Below are 16,604 nucleotides of genomic sequence, written 5' to 3'. Positions count from 1 at the left end.
TCACACGGCACAAAGGGCAAATTCTGTACTTCACTTTTCCATAAAAATAAATAATATGAGATCTGGGTAAAGTGAGGGGAGGTCACGGCGTGAACGCAGCGGAGGGGTTTGCCGTCCAAGTGGCTTTAAGTTTCCTAATCTTTGATCAGAACAAATGATTTTGGCAGGAAATCTGAAATACTCCAATGCCGATGAGTACGAGAACTTTCCATAAACATGGCAACAGATGGCGAAAGCTGCAAAAATGATAGCGCTATGGAATCTAAGACTCAAAGGATTGCTGGGACCGGAAGTAGCATACGTTTTATATACAGGGATTTCTACAGCTATATGTGCTGATTAAGTGCAACTTTTACAGGATCTTCTTCTGGGGTTAAGTAGAGGAAATAATGGGGTCTTCCAAGATTATGAAGTTATGGCTTATTCATAGACTTCTACATTGTAAATTCCTCCTAAAAAAATGTACAAATAAACTAACAACTTGGCAGGTTGTGCTGCCAGATCTCATAGAAACAGTCTGTGAGTCCTGCTTCCCCCATCCCTCATAGAGAAAGCCTGAGAGTCCTGCTTCCCCCACAACTCAGAGAAAGCCTGTGAGTCCTGCTTCCCCCACCAATCATAGACAAAGCCTGTGAGTCCTGCTTCCCCCCACCACTCATAGAGAAAGTCTGTGAGTCCTGCTTCCCCCACCATTCATAGATAAAGCCTGTGGGTCCTGTTACCCAACCACTCATAGAGAAAGCCTGAGTCCTGCTTCCCCCACCACTCATAGAGAAAGCCTGTGAGTCCTGCTTCCCCCACAACTCATAGATAAAGCCTGTGAGTCCTGTTTCCCCCACCACTCTCAGAGAAAGCCTGTGAGTCCTGCTTCCTCCACCACTCATAGAGAAAGCCTGAGTCCTGTTTCCCCCACCACTCATAGAGAAAGCCTGAGTCCTGTTTCCCCCACCACTCTCAGAGAAAGCCTGTGAGTCCTGCTTCCCTCACCACTCATACAGAAAGCCTGTGAGTCCTCTGCTTCCCCCACCACTCTCAGAGAAAGCCTGTGAGTCCTGCTTCCCCCAACCACTCGTAGAGACAGCCTGTGAGTCATGCTTCCACCACCACTCATAGAGAAAGCCTGAGTCCTGCTTCCCCCACCACTCATAGATAAAGCCTGAGAGTCCTGCTTCCCCCACAACTCATAGAGAAAGCCTGTGAGTCCTGCTTCCTCCACCACTCATAGATAAAGCCTGTGAGACCTGTTTCCCAATCACTCATAGAGAAAGCCTGAGTCCTGTTTCCCTCACCACTCATAGAGAAAGCCTGTGAGTCCTGCTTCCCCCACCACTCATAGATAAAGCCTGAGAGTCCTGCTTACACCACCACTCATAGAGAAAGCCTGTGAGTCCTGCTTCCCCCACCACTCATAGAGAAAGCCTGGGAGTCCTGCTTTCCCCAACACTCATAGAGAAAGCCTGTGAGTCCTGCTTCCCCCACCACTCATAGATAAAGCCTGAGAGTCCTGCTTCCACCACCACTCATAGAGAAAGCATGTGAGTCCTGCTTCCCCCACCACTCATACAGAAAGCCTGTGAGTCCTGCTTCCCCCACCACTCATAGAGAAAGCCTGAGTCCTGCTTCCCCCACCACTCATAGAGAACGCCTGAGTCCTGCTTCCCCCACCACTCATAGAGAAAGCCTGAGTCCTGCTTCCTCCACCAGTCATAGAGAAAGCTTGTAAGTCCTGCTTCCCCCACCACTCATAGAGAAAGCCTGAGTCCTGCTTCCCCCACCACTCATAGAGAAAGCCTGAGTCCTGCTTCCTCCACCAGTCATAGAGAAAGCCTGTGAGTCCTGCTCTATGTGCCTATTAAAAAAGAGGTTCTCGGTGGCGTCGGCCATACAAAAAGCATACTCAGTGGAATTGCAACAATCTCCACTGGTTTATATATTAGGATATGTAGAAGACTTAGCACTACATGTTGTAGAACAAACTGCAGTAGCCCGTATTTTGTTCATGGCGCGTAAGCTCATTGCAGAGCATTGGCTAGACGAGACCCCCTCCTTCGGTATCGGAATTTGTGGGAAAGGTTAATTGGTTGATTGGCATAGGGAGGTACGCATATGATCAACGAAAAGCTAACAAAAAGTTTGAGAAACTCTGGGGAAGATGGATGGCTATCACTGAACTAGTGTCTCCAGGTTCTCGCACATAAGTTGGGACATATGATGTACGAGTAGGAGGGACGGTCTATATCATCATTGTCAATATCTTATTCCTACTTGTCGGCGGAAGGTGTACAGGGCTTGGCCTAGTCAGGCCTCTCTTTCGTATTTTGCCTTTCATGGTTTTCTCGGTTCAGTTTATATCCGGAAACACTCATGCGGTGGAATGATGTCAAGATTTGTGGACTGTTGCACTTTATGTATGTTCACAAGGACTGTGGAACTGGAAGGACTGGGGGTGGGGTGGGGGGAGGGTTAGGGAGGGTATGCCCTCTGGGGAGTTTTTGTTTGTTATTAAAAACAATTGTTATTTTTTTCTATATTAATAGGCAGGGGAGGCAGGACAAGCACTCTCTATTAGAGGGTAGTAGAGCTGAACTCATAGGCTCTCTCTATATCAGTCATGTCAAACTCTGGCCCGCAGTGCCATTATTTTCGGCCCGCCAGCCAATTCATAAATTGAATTGCATCTGGCCTGCCAACATCGCATAAGATTATGATACGGGGAGGACTGGCTACTATATAAGAGACTATATAACATACTACAGGAGAGGGCTGGCTACTGTAAGAGAGACTATGGAGAAGGGCTGGCTACTACATATGAGACTATGGAGGAGGGCTGGCTACTATAAGAGACTATGGAGGAGGGCTGGCTACTATAAGAGACTATGGAGGAGGGCTGGCTACTATAAGAGACTACGGGGGAGGGCTGGCTACTATAAGAGACTATGGGGGAGGGCTGGCTACTATATGAGACTACTGGGGAGGGCTGGCTACTATATGAGACTACTGGGGAGGGCTGGCTACTGTATGAGACTACTGGGGAGGGCTGGTTACTATATGAGACTACTAGGGAGGGCTGGATACTATATGAAACTATTGGGGATGACTGGTTACTATTTAAAACTATGGGGAAGGGCTGGCTACTATAAAAGACTATTAGTGAGGTCTGTCTACTATATGAGACTATTAGGGAGGTCTATCTACTATATGAGACTATTAGGGAGGTCTGTCTACTATATGAGACTATTGGGGAGTGCTGGCTACTATATGAGACTATTGGGGAGGGCTGGCTACTATATGAGACTATTGGGAGGCTGGCTACTATTTGGGCACTATTAGGAGGGCTGGCTAATATGTGGGGCAATTTTGGTTGGGTTGGGTAATATTGGGGGAGGTTGGCATTACATTGGTAGGGGTATCATAGTGTACAGTGCTAGGAGACGCACACCACTAATAGTGCCAGGACCACCCCATTCGCGCTTTAATAATTATCAAAGTTGGCGCGCGATTTTGTCTAATTTTTTTAATTTTGGCCCACTGTGTATTTGAGTTTGACACCCCTGGTCTATATGAAGTGACTACACCACAGGGAGCACTGGGTTCTACAGTGATACTATTTTTTTATACAAAAGACACAGAACAAAAGTCAAACTCCAATCCAGCGGGCTATAAGATCCTCCCGTCCGGTTAAGAGCCACAACAGGGCACTACATCTCTATAGATAAAGCCCCTTGTAAAACCAGAAGGAAAACACTTCTGCCCATGTACAAAGAGCAGATTATCCGGAGACTCTAATCAATTACAACTGATAACTGAGCTGCTCCTCTGCTCGGCTGCCATGCAAACCAAACAAACACAGAGGGGCAGCCAAGCATGGCGGGAGGAAATGGAGACATGAATGTACATTGTTATAGGATCCCTAATTAGTGACTGTGCAGGTTCAGACAGCAAGTAACAGTTTAGTTACCTATTGTGTATGCAGGCCTAATAGGCCTCTCCATGACTATTAAGGATTATATGGGATATACGATACTGGATTTCACAAAGTATCACTGTGTGCAGACAGTCAATTGCCTAATTTGAAAAGCAGGCCTGTGCTGTCAGAGAGCGCCCCCTGTAGGATCAGCACTGGTACTGCACAATGTCAGACAGTATGAGGCTTTGTATCTTAACACCAGGGGGTTTACAACCTGTGGCTACCTGGCTGTTGCAGAACTACAACTCCCAGTATACACAGACAGGAGCTAGTCAGGGCAGCTATGGTAATGTATCTATGATTATTATGCATTATATAAAGGTATAAGTGGTCACATATTTTAAATTACCGAAGGCCGAATGAGCGTACAGCAATGAGCCATCAGTTATCTCTCCCGCCTGGACCCAGTCTTCCCATCCACAGAAACGTTCTTGTGTTCTCTATGGGGACGGGTAAGCTGCAGCCAGAGAGCTTGGAGTGTGGCTCATGTCTCCCAGAGAGCAGCAGGCACGGCTGATGAAAGTTTATAGGGACCATAAAGAGAATATACCACTTCAGCCCATATATTAAGTTTTTCAAATTTATACAACCTGATGCAAGCAGACATACAGATTCCAATGGTGCAGTCCTCTTTTAAAACTTCTACCCGATTCCGGAGATCTACGCCATTTTGTAAATTTGCAAATGAGGTCTGTTGGCGCACTGGAGGCGGGGCCAGCCGCAGACTGCCTCTGGGCGTGATCTTTAACTGCCTATGAGCTCTGACATCAGAGCGGGGTATGAGTCCTACTGACTGACCTGACCCAGAAGGCGGGACTGGTTGTACACATAAGCCACATGCCACTCGATGGAGGAGATATAGGTGTGCTGGGGGTGCTAGGCCCACCTCCAGTGTGCCAAAATACCTCATTTGCATATGTGTAGATATCGGGAATTGGGTGGTGGATTAAGACCGTGCCATTAGAATCTGTGTGGAGGTGTGTCTCAGGTCATATGAAAAGCTCAATATATGGGTTCAACTGGTATACTTGCTTTAAAGCGTAACTGTCATGTTTTTTTTTTATGCAGAAATCAGTAGTATAAGCGATTTTAAGAAACTCTATAATAGGTTTCATCAGCCAAAAAAGCCTCCTTCTGTACTCAAGAAGCAATCTCCCAGCCTCCCCCCCTGACTTCTTATCTGTGCATTATCAGGCAAACACGTCTTCATTACAGAGAAGCCAGTGAAGACAGGCTCTGCTCTCTCCATTGTAAGCCTATGAAGGGGGAGCGAAGCCAGTGAAGACAGGCTCTGCTCTCTCCATTGTAAGCCTATGAAGGGGGAGGGGCTGAGGGAGATGAGGGAGCAGGAAGAGGTGACATGAAGGTCAGCTGTTTGTAGACTCTCTGGGCACCTAAACCGCAGGATTCTGGGGTCAGAAAGGTCAGTGCTTATCTATGAACTTACTGAGAGAAGATTGCAGGGTGTTGTGCTGTGCAGAAATCCTCCGTGCTCAGTCACTCCTAACAGCCTCTCCCCTCTCCATAGCCACATGATGGACACAGAAATCCTGCTTCATCTGATGTGAGGGGGGAGGCTGGGAGATTGCTTTTTCAGTACAGAAGGAAACTCTTTTAGTACATAAAACCTATTACATAGTTTCTTAAAATCACTTGTACTGTTGATATTTAATGTTTTCAGAAAAATGACCCAGAAATGACAGTTACGCTTTAAGAAGTGATACATTGAATGTCCAAGATGAACAATGCCAAGATTTTATTTTTTTCCTGGGACTGTTTACAGTTGTTATCTCATGGTGACCCCCTGGAAATGACATGTGTTTCTGTGCTTTCAATGGAGCACCATCTCAGCCTGCAGAACCTCCTGTATGATGAAGTTCTATGGACTGTTCCACACAGGCTCTCTACAGAGGGGAGACAGAAACTCCCATCACAGTTACTGATGATGATTATACAGCTTATGATCAGATAACAGTTCAGCCTCTCTGTCTGTATAATTTTAAGGTCCTACTACACAGGCCAATCAGAAGCAAGCAAGCGCCGACCTAATACAAAGAGTGACGGACAGCAGACCGTCTTTATCGTTGAAGTTTATTTCAACATGTTGAAAGACAATGATCAGCCATCATCGTGCAATTTACAGACGTAATGGCCGATAATCGCCTGGTGTAATAGGGCCTTTACAGTCTTTAAACCTTTTTAAGAATAGAGATAAGGATAATTATACTGTCCTCTCAGCAGGCAGACATGATCTGGCTTTGGAATTTGCTGGAATTCATGTCACATGAACCAGATACACTGATGGAATAAATAGATACAGCAGAGCTTGGATAAAACAGATGACACTGAAGGCACAGTGGTTGGAAGTGTGCAGTATATGGCAAATAAATAAAATCTAGTGGCGCTTACTTAAAACAGACAGTTTTCATTTACTTTTATTTTATTTTTCTCTTATTTGTTACCAACTAGAAATTCCGCTAGAAATTTCACAAATGTCTTGTACATAAGGTGTGACTTGGAACCATAGGACCAAAAAGTTACGGTATAGATCCAGATGTAATAAGGTGTCGAATACCGAATACCAGATAAGGGTGTGACCGGATGAATGCGTACGAGAGGATCTTATTTATGGCAGAGGGTATTATGCTCCGGCCGGGATGAAAGGCGAGCCGCTGTAAACGTGATAGCCATGCGATACCTAATTAGCAGGATTGCAGGTTTAGACAGTAAGTAGCAGTTTAAGTATCTCCTTTAATTTGCCTCTCAGTTACATTACTACTCCGACCCTGTTCACTTCATGTAATTGAAGATTGCGAAAGGCAAAAACAGTGAGCAGAAAATGGCTGACCTGTAAAATACAGAGCAAACCAATATTCTGCCCTCCGCTACAAAAATCACACGCAACATGGAAAAATTCAGGCTTAGAGGCAGAAGCGTAGACATGGCGGTCATCATGCTGTAAGATGTGTTAGGATCTTAGAAAAGATTCTGCATGCTCTGGTAGGAATCCATATGGACACATCTCACAGATGGAAACGCACTTACTGCAGAGTAATGTGGCCAGACACACATCATCCATACCTATTCAGCCAACAGACATCATTCCTGATCCCGCTGTACACAGGAACGTTCAATCCGCCAACAGCGCTCTCTCCCAATACCTGCAATACACACGAACACTTACTAGGCCAATGGCCGGCTCTCCCAATGCACATACATATGAACACCCATTTTCTCATCCAATACCAATACACAAAAAAACTCAATGGATTAAAAGCTATCTCTCCTGCTCCCCTAATACACATGAATGCTCATGGGCTAACAGCCATCACCCCACACTAAATTCATGTCTCTCTCTCCTAACACTAGCCAATGGACCATGACAGGTATCTCTTCAAATCCTCCAATACACATACATGCTCAATGGCTAACACAGGGGTAGGGAACCTTGGCGCTCCAGCTGTTGCAAAACTACAACTCCCATCATGCATGGACAGCCAAAGCTTTAGCTAACAGCTCTCTCCCAATACCGATATACATGAATGCTCATTGGGTCGACAGCTCTCTCCATCAATACCCATAACCATTGGCTTACCATACACCTACTGTCTCTTATCCGCCAAACACATGCATAGTCATTCAGCTGAGAGCTCTCGCTTCCAAACCGCAATATACAGAAACTAGTTTGTCTAACAGCTAATCCTCTCAATCCCCCATAAACAAAGACACACGTTGGTCCATCAGCTATCGATCCCGACCCCCCATACCCATGTATACTCCTTCATCTGACAGCTATCTCTTCTGATCCCTTTATATACATGAACAATGTTTTTGTAAAAAAGCAGCTGTACTTTTTCCAATCCTGAATAACCCCTTTAAAGGGTAAACACTTATTCGGCCTGTGAAAAAGTGACAGCGACTGTGTTGTGTAAAGGCACTTCAAGTTTGCGCCAATCTCAGTGATCGTTCGTGGCCACAGATGGCCAAAGACTGTTACAAGGACCTTAAAGGGGTATTATACCCATGAGTTAAAAATAAAATGCCCCCAAACCTTGCAGGTATTGCAAACAAAGTCCTCGTGAGTATTTTGAGACATCTCGTTCTAGCTTCCACCGTTCCTTAGTCACACCTTTTTTTCTCAAAACCCATCTGTATCTAAGATGGTGCCGGCCAGGAAACATTTCCCGTCATGCAGTGTGCCTCCTTCATCGATACATATGTGTACCTGCTCCAAGACATCAAAGGTGGGCTTAGCCTGCTCGTACTAGGCCAGGCTCATCAATGAGACACAGAAAACCATGCAAGCAACGTCTCCGATGGGAGGGGGAAAGAGGGAGAGGAGGGAGACGGAGTGGACGGCCAGAAAAGGATTTTACTTCACTGCATGGGGGTGGGATGACGGAAAAGCACCTGAGCACTGCAGACAAGTTAGATACTGTATATTACAAATGCACATAGGGTATAAAAAGCATTTGAGTGGAATACCCCTTTAAGAGACACTCTTTGTAGCTGCTCCCCACTCTGGCCAAGACATAAGTGCCATGGATAGTGGACTCTCCTCCTCTACTAACTCTGAATTTCCTAATATAGTGTATGGAAATGTGTAATTGCTGTAGTAATACTAATAAAAATTATTTCTTATTTATTTTTTATTTTATTTTTTTCTCAGCTAATATAGCTCTGTATAACTGAAAGCTGTAGAAGTCAAAGATATAATGTGGTATACTGTACGAGCTGCCCGCCCCCCACCCCTGACCCCGTCCCATTGAATTCCACGCCATGCTGAGCTCGCACAATAACGGACACTATAGGTGTGTCTCCGTTCTTTGATGGCTTCCTCCAGGTAACTAGATCTCAGACTTTTCACTGCCACAAATGGGTCTGAAATGTGCAGAGGGATTTTTTTCTTGCCTTTTTTTACAGCTGGAGGTCAAACATCACATGAGTGGTTTACAATAAACAAGGCTTTACCAAACCTAATAAAGCCAATGACCCGGAAACAAAGGAGGCCGCCCTGAGCCTGGAGCCGTGTCATAAAGAGACCCACCTCATCGGCACGCAGGATATTCAATGAGCAGCATTTCCCTGAAGCAGCTCCCGCTCTGACGCTCGACATTCACTACGATTTGATTATATGAGTTATAATTCTGCTTAGAAAATATTATAGAAAATGATATACTACATACTTTCATACAATACTGCTTCAGAACTACAATTCCTATTATGCCTGGACAGCTAATGCTTTAGAAGCAAGACACCAGTAAGATTTAAAGGCAATCTGTCACTAGGTTTATGCTGTGTTAAATGAGGGCAGCATAGTTACATAAATACTGAACAGATCGGTGTATTACTTCCATCATTCTGTTCAGCCGTTCTCCTAATATGCAGGAGAATAGGATTCTTGCCACACCACTCCCCCCGCCCTCCAGCTGGTTATCAGTCTATATCCAGCATAGATAGATAACTGCCAATCAGCAGCTGGTGGGCAGAGTTTTCTGCTTCTCATGAATATCCAGGACTACTGGGCTCATGCACATAATGGAGAGGACTTTTTATCCTCTATGTTATTCAGGAGGATATCTCTGAATCAGCTGCAGAGAACAATGTAAGTGAAACATCATTCCATTTAGCTTCTCTGTCACTATGTTTTGCTACCCTGAGATAGGACAGCATAAACCTGCTGACAGAGTCCATTTAAAGTTGATGTGGAAGCAATAAAAAGACAGAGTACCTCCAGAAATGCCAGTCTTGTGAGGTACTACCTGTATGTAGCGGTTCAGGTGAACTAACCACTTCAATGTAGATATTAAGCTTTTCATACGATCTTATTGGTGCAGCCGCAATGATTGCGATGGTGCAGTACTTTTTTTCAATCCATCGCTCGGTTCCCAATATCTTTGCCATTTTCTCAATAAAGAAATGAGGTCTTTTGGTGCACTGGAGGTGGGCCCAGTGCTCCAAGTGCACCAATATCTCCTCCTCATGCTTTCCGTGATGGAAAGAAGACAGATTACTGTGTATGGGGCTTTATGACCCCTGTCCACCCCTAAACGAGTCTACAACTGGAATCAGAACTAGAACATTGAGCAATGGAGGAAGGTGCCTGGTCTGATGGATCATGTTCTCCATCATGTGGACAGCCGGGTGCGTGAGCTTCACTGGGGAAGAGATGGCACCAGGATGCACTATGGGAAGAAGACAAGATTGCTGGGGAAGCGTAATGGGCAATGTTCTGCTGGAGACCTTGGGGGTGATGTATCAAAGGGTATAAAATTTAGACTTGTGCACACTGCCCACAGCAACCAATCACAGCTCATCTTTAAGCTCTGGTAATAGGAAAGAGGATCTGTGATTGGTTGCTGTGGGCAGTTTGCACCAGTCTAAATTTTACACCCTTTGATAAATCTCCCCCTTGTGTCCTGGCATCATGTGGAGGATACTGTACCACCTATCTAACCATTGTACACACATAGTGCCCCCTTTATGGGAGTGGGACCCCCTAATGGCAGCATATAAGGCCCCAGGGGCCACACTGAGAACATGGTTCAGTAGATCAAGGCAGTGACTCTGCTTACAAAGCTCAATCCAGAACCTTCTCTAGAAATTTAGTGTAGTATGTCGTAAAAGGTTACAGTGATTCTGCTGATGCCTATATGTAGCATCTCTAGCCTCATTTACGAAGGGTTCTACGCAAAGGACCCCCCTCTATGGTCAATAAGAAATATGGAAAGAGCCCGAGACACCTCCGCTCATAAGCGGCTGCGTGTCGGAACCTGTCAGAGCTATCGGAAAGAAGACTATGAAATTCCAGCAATGGAGCCATTATCCTATAAGAGAAAACAATTACCGAGCCTTTGAAACCTGAAATATCCTGACAAGTAAGCGGCAAGTAGGAAAGCCACAATAAGTCATGGCAGGCGGGCAGGTTAGCAACCTCAATGAAAGGGCTAAATGATTCGAGACGGACTGGAGTGAGCCGGTGTCATGACCCTATGTAGGACACTTCTGAGGATTCCTGAACCCTACACAGACAAGCAGTTCACGGTGTGGCATCCCATAATGACCTGATGATTACAGGCAGGAAAGTCATTTAGGGAAGAATTAGTCCAAAAGGGAGAACTTGTAAAACTGTCAGCAAAGTGTCGATAAAGGAGACGCGGCTCCAGGCGTCCACATACTGTGATGTCTACTGCACCGAGAGGGCAAAGAGAGTACAGAGAAAGGAAGAAAACCGAGATACTGTGATGTCTACTGCACTGATAGGGCAAAGAGAGTACAGAGTCTCAACATGGTCTCAATATCCATGCCAGCTTCATGTCGGCCTATGTGTGACCTGTTCTGGCTATGAAGACCATTAATTGCTATCAGGCCATTAATTTGACAACAATCAGATAGCGACAAGAGCTTACCATCCTCTTGTCACGCCTCATGAGCTTTAGTTTATTGACCGGTTGTAAATAGCAGACCCTGTGTATATTGCATTTCGTTATTTTTAAAGTTTCTAAAATCCTTTGATGATCTCTGTCTAGTGTGTATATAAGTCTGTGATTTTTTCAGTTTTGTATAACATCATGTCTGACGAAGGGAGCTAGACTCTCGAAAGCTTACACTCAAATATACTCAGTTAGCCTCCAAAAGGTATTGCCTGATTTCTTCTCTATTCCAAGACAGTACAGAGAAAGGAAGAAAAACGAGATACTGTGATGTCTACTGCACCGAGAGGGCAAAGGGAGTACAGAGAAAGAAAGAAAAACGAGATACTGTGATGTCTACTGCACCGAAAGGGGAAAGGGAGTACAGAGAAAGGAAGAAAAACGAGATACTCTGATGTCTACTGCACCAAGAGGGCAAAGAGAGCGTACAGTGAGTGTACAGAGAAAGATAGAAAACTAAGATACTGTGATGACTACTGCACCGAGAGGGCAAAGAGAGTACAGAGAAAGGAAGAAAACCGAGATACTGTGATGTCTACTGCACAGAGAGGGCAAAGAGAGTACAGAGAAAGGAAGAAAACGAGATATTGTGATGTCTACCGCACCGAGAGGGCAAAGAGAGTACAGAGAAAGGAAGAAAACCGAGATACTGTGATGTCTACTGCACCGAGAGGGCAAAGAGAGTACAGAGAAAGGAAGAAAACGAGATATTGTGATGACTACTGCACCGAGAGGGCAAAAAAGGAACAGAGAAAGGAAGAAAACCGAGGCCCTTACCAATATAATGGAGGACGCCTGGTGTACAGGAGAACTGGAGTAGTTGTCTATAGTAAGTGGTTAAATTGCAGAATGAAAGCGTCCAATGCTAAACTTCTCCTTTGCACCAAGGATGATAGATTTTCCCCTGGATTTACTCATTATCGTGTTCTGACACAAGATAGGAGATATGTCAAAAGTTTTGATGGGTTAAAATCTGGATGAGATCCAAAAGGATCAATAAAATAAGTCAGAAGAAGTGCTCTGCCAGGCGCTTCTCCCCCCATCTTTCTCCTCGCTGCAGGTGAAGGATCCTAAAGAAAGTCCATGGAGTCTATAAACTACAGTGAGGGAAGAGAAAAGCTTAGCCAAGTTCTCCCGACTAGTTGGTCGGTGGGGGTTTGGAACCCAAACCCCAAATGATGAAAACATGTTTTTTTGCACTCATAAAGGTGTTTGTAAGGTGAAAACTATTGACAGCATACACCTGGCAGCTATTAGGTGCCCAAACTACACAGAGAATGGAGCTGGAAGCTGTAGTGGCAGCGTTTGGGTACAGCAGCATCGTGGACCTTTCACTGGGTGATCAGGTCACACCCCAAAATCCACCAGCGTGACACAAATATTAAACCTGCAGCCAGTAACAATGTTCAGCGACCTACCCGTCATTGGAACAAGTCAGAAACTCTTCCTTTATTTTGGGGTGCCAGCATCCTCCGTTGAGCATGGCTGTATGTCCCTGAAACATAAAATAAAGATGGAACAATACATATAGGGGCATGAAGATCCTTTGCCACACAAGACACAGGCATACATGGTCAGTTATCCAGGGTTATAGTTACATAGCTATCCCCCCCAAAAAACAGCTCCACCCCAGCCCTCAGTATATGCCTTGTATTTCAGTTTAACTTCATTGAAGTGAATAGGTGTGAGCTGCAAAGGTATGTTCACACTACAGATAATGCACAGAGACTTTTTTGGGCGGATGGCCAAATTAGACTCCGAATATCATTGAGTCTATGGAACGGGCAAAACGTCAAGTGGAAACTGCTTGAAGTACATAGTGTGAACATACCCTAATAGGGCATATAACCTGGGAGCAGGTGCGGCGCTGTCCGCTGTGCCATTTTCCATAATCTTAATAAAAATTGCTATTGCAGCTTAGTTCCATTGAAGTGCATGCAGCCGAGTTGCAATACTGCACACAAACTGAGCACAAGAGTAGCGCTGTTATTGGAAGAAAGCGGACATGTTAATCTAACCCTGGATAACCCCCTTTAAACCATTTTTTCAAGACTGTGGTCTTAATAGTTTCACATGTGGTCTTAAGCTTGCGGCTGTTGCAAAACTACAACCCCCATTGTGCTCTAACAAGCTTTGCCTATCCAGCCATAGAAAAAAAAAAAAACAATTCCCAGTACTGGGCATGTTTAGCGAGTGGCAGGTTGTTGGCCCTGTAATTCGTCATCTTTTTGGCCTATGAAGTCCATCCAGTAACACTTGTAGAGCCCAGAGGTCTGCGGGGCCCCTGCTTTGTTAGATGAGAGAGATGAATGAGGGCCCTGCATTCCTCCCCGTGCTGTGTATCTATAATCTATCACCGGGATCAGCCTGTACGCGGGGCTTGGCAATGTTCCCTTTCCTTACTTACTATTTCCATTGCTGCCTGTACGCTTTCTCTTTTCCCGCTAGGATTCAGGGATGGGAGCTCTCGGGCTGCGGCAGACAAAACAATTCTAATGTTTTTCCATTGGCCTCGAAATGCTTCGACTTGTCGTAACACTAACAAAACTTCCTCTTCTCGCTAACCCGACCGCGGCCGTGAGGGAATCTTATTTTACCCATTGGACCGAGATCCAGGTAGCTCTCAGCACACCCTTATGGGGCGTCCGTCATCCTCTCTTTCATCGCAATGGCTCCTTTACACAGTCCATTAGAGATCAGGGAAATCTGTTATCTGCTTCTACAAACAACTATACAGATGGCGGACAGAGACCCCTGCTCACCTTACAGGCAAAGAGGAGACCGCCTCATACAGTGAAAATCTGTGATCAAAAAATGCTGGGGGTATAGTACTGCAATAGTAGAGCCATAGGCTGGGAACTACTTCTATATGTATGAAATCCGCACAGAGCATAGAGGCCTCTGCTTACCTTACATAGAAGAGTCCCCCTGTATACAGTAAATATCAGGGGTCTACTATCTGTGAGATAAGAACATGCTGGGGGTTATAGTGCTACAAAACCACAGCCACAGCCTACTTTTATATGTACCTATCTAACACAAACAGAGCACAGAGACCTCTGCTCACCCTAAGAGACAGAAAAGAGCCCAACCCTTGTATACAGTGGACATCAAAAGACTACTACCTGTGTGATCAGAGAATGTTGGGGGTTATAGTACTGCAATAGTAGAGCCATAGGTTTGGGACTACATCTATGAGTATCTATCTAACCCAGATGGAGCACAAAGATCTCTGCTCATCCTACAGAGTAAAGTCCCCCTGTTTTCAGTGAATATTACAGGGCATTCTGGGGGTCGTAGTTTTGGAACAGGTTGGAGACTACTTCTACACTTCCCTATCTAGCCTAGATGCAGCACAGAGAACTCTCTTTGTTCATCTTATAGACGAAGAAAAGTTAGCTGTAAATGCTGAATATGAGTCTACAATCCATGCAGTCAGTGAATGCTGGGAGTTGTAGTATTACAATAGTAGAGCCACAGGTTGGAAAGTACTTTTGCATGTAGCTATCTGGCCATAGAAACCTCAGATGTGCTGGGTGACAAATGTAGCAGAGGGGGATTTGTCAAATAGTGAACACTGAAACAACTGTGCACAGTGGATCTGCACTCATAAACCCCATGCTCCGACAATACTAAACGATAGACGCTGTACAGGTAGAGGTAAAACAGGTACCTTAGTATTCGCCATGTCCACAATGTACTGGTCACCCTTCACACACTCCATTACAGGAAAGCCATCTCTGTCCAGGACTTTGGCCTGCGAGTTCCCAGCTACCACAAGGATAACGTCTCCGGTGATGCTGTACTGGAGAGACTTAATCTGATGACTGGGGGACAAGGAAAATATAGATTTTATTAGCATGTTTACATACATACATTATAAAATATAATAATATATATTATATATATATATATATATATAATATCTCTATCTATCTATCTATCTATCACAGACAACCCCGACCCTCAAGGCCCTTGTTAAGTATCATGGCTGATCATTTTCCTTACACTATACATCATACCCTATGCTACACACCTAACATTCCGTCTAATGGAATATAAACAACATAATCAATGCCCAATCTTTTTTTTTTTTTTTTTTTTTTAAATAAGAAAGTCTGATATACAACTTCACAAAACCAAGCATAGGTTTCCCTACACTATACAACATACCACATGCTACACTAACATTCCATCTAAATATATTACACACAGCAGAAGATTCTCAATACTATACATCATACCACATTCTACACTAACATTCCATAGACCCCTAGAAACATATTACATAGACCGCAAATTACAGGGTCCCCCAACCTGCGGTTCTCCAGCTGTTGCAAAACTACAACTCTCAGCATGCTGGGTGTTGTAGCTTTGAGACATCGACTGTCGAGGCGTGCTGGGAGTTGTTGTTTTTTTTTGTTCCATAGAGATATATGGGTACAGGATGCCCTGTTTTGTGTGCGGTAAGTTTATGGAGATGTAATATGAGCGAGTCTCCTAATTCAGAGGCTGTGCTATAGTAATAAAGGTAGCATGTATACAGTGTATGGGAGACATCATAGCAGCTAGTATAAACCCACCAGCCAAAATAGAACTTGAAATTACAAAGCCTGCAGAGGAGAAAACTGGTGAAAATGACAGATAAAAGTTAAATAATGACCAAAACAGTGCTCCTCCTCATGTACACATGCACCAGATTATCCTGAAATGACTGGTACTCGCACTAGTGTTTGAATTTAGTAGTGAATGAACACTAGAAACGGATGTACAAAAGCAATATGGAGGCAGATTTGCCTTTCAGATGCCTGGGAAAGCTGGGTGACAGCCCCTTTGGGACCGCTAATAGCAGCTCTCCCAACCAATAACTGGCACCAACTGGAGTGGCCAGCGGCGGTGGGGATGGTAGAGTTGGTTCCAGGGCAGAGAGCCAGGGACTTACCCTATATTAGGGCAATGTTAGCATGTTATAATAAACAATGGCTGCGGATTGTAAGCTGCCATTGGTCCCGGTGGCAGAAGACCGTGCATGGTATGCGATACGCTCACAGGAGTTAAGCAAACAAAATGTTCCTGAAAAGGAATTCTTCGAATAGCATGGCAGCGGCCGGGCCTCAGATATTCCCGTAAGCGAGGAGCCTGGCAGGGCTGTGCGGTGATGCCGACGGGTTACGCTGCTTTATCACAGGCCGTGTTGATGTTTT

General features: G+C 44.8%; 1 protein-coding gene across 3 annotated transcripts in view; it reads right to left on the bottom strand.

Annotated features, from left to right (window-relative positions):
- Nucleotides 1-16,604, bottom strand: part of WDR70 (WD repeat domain 70) — a 143,900-nt gene that overhangs the window by 104,745 nt on the left and 22,551 nt on the right. For all 3 annotated transcript variants that reach the window (XM_069964761.1, XM_069964760.1, XM_069964762.1), the window contains exons 8-9: nt 15,074-15,227; nt 12,819-12,895 (exon numbers count right to left, since the gene is read on the bottom strand). In XM_069964761.1, the coding sequence (XP_069820862.1) occupies nt 12,819-12,895; nt 15,074-15,227 (231 nt within the window). The remainder of the gene's footprint in view (nt 1-12,818; nt 12,896-15,073; nt 15,228-16,604) is intronic.

The sequence above is a fragment of the Dendropsophus ebraccatus genome, chromosome 3 (assembly GCF_027789765.1).
Source record: "Dendropsophus ebraccatus isolate aDenEbr1 chromosome 3, aDenEbr1.pat, whole genome shotgun sequence".
NCBI classification, from domain to species: Eukaryota; Metazoa; Chordata; class Amphibia; order Anura; family Hylidae; genus Dendropsophus; species Dendropsophus ebraccatus.
The sequence above is the reverse complement of the archived record's forward strand: the minus strand, read 5'-3'. Positions and strand labels throughout refer to the sequence as shown.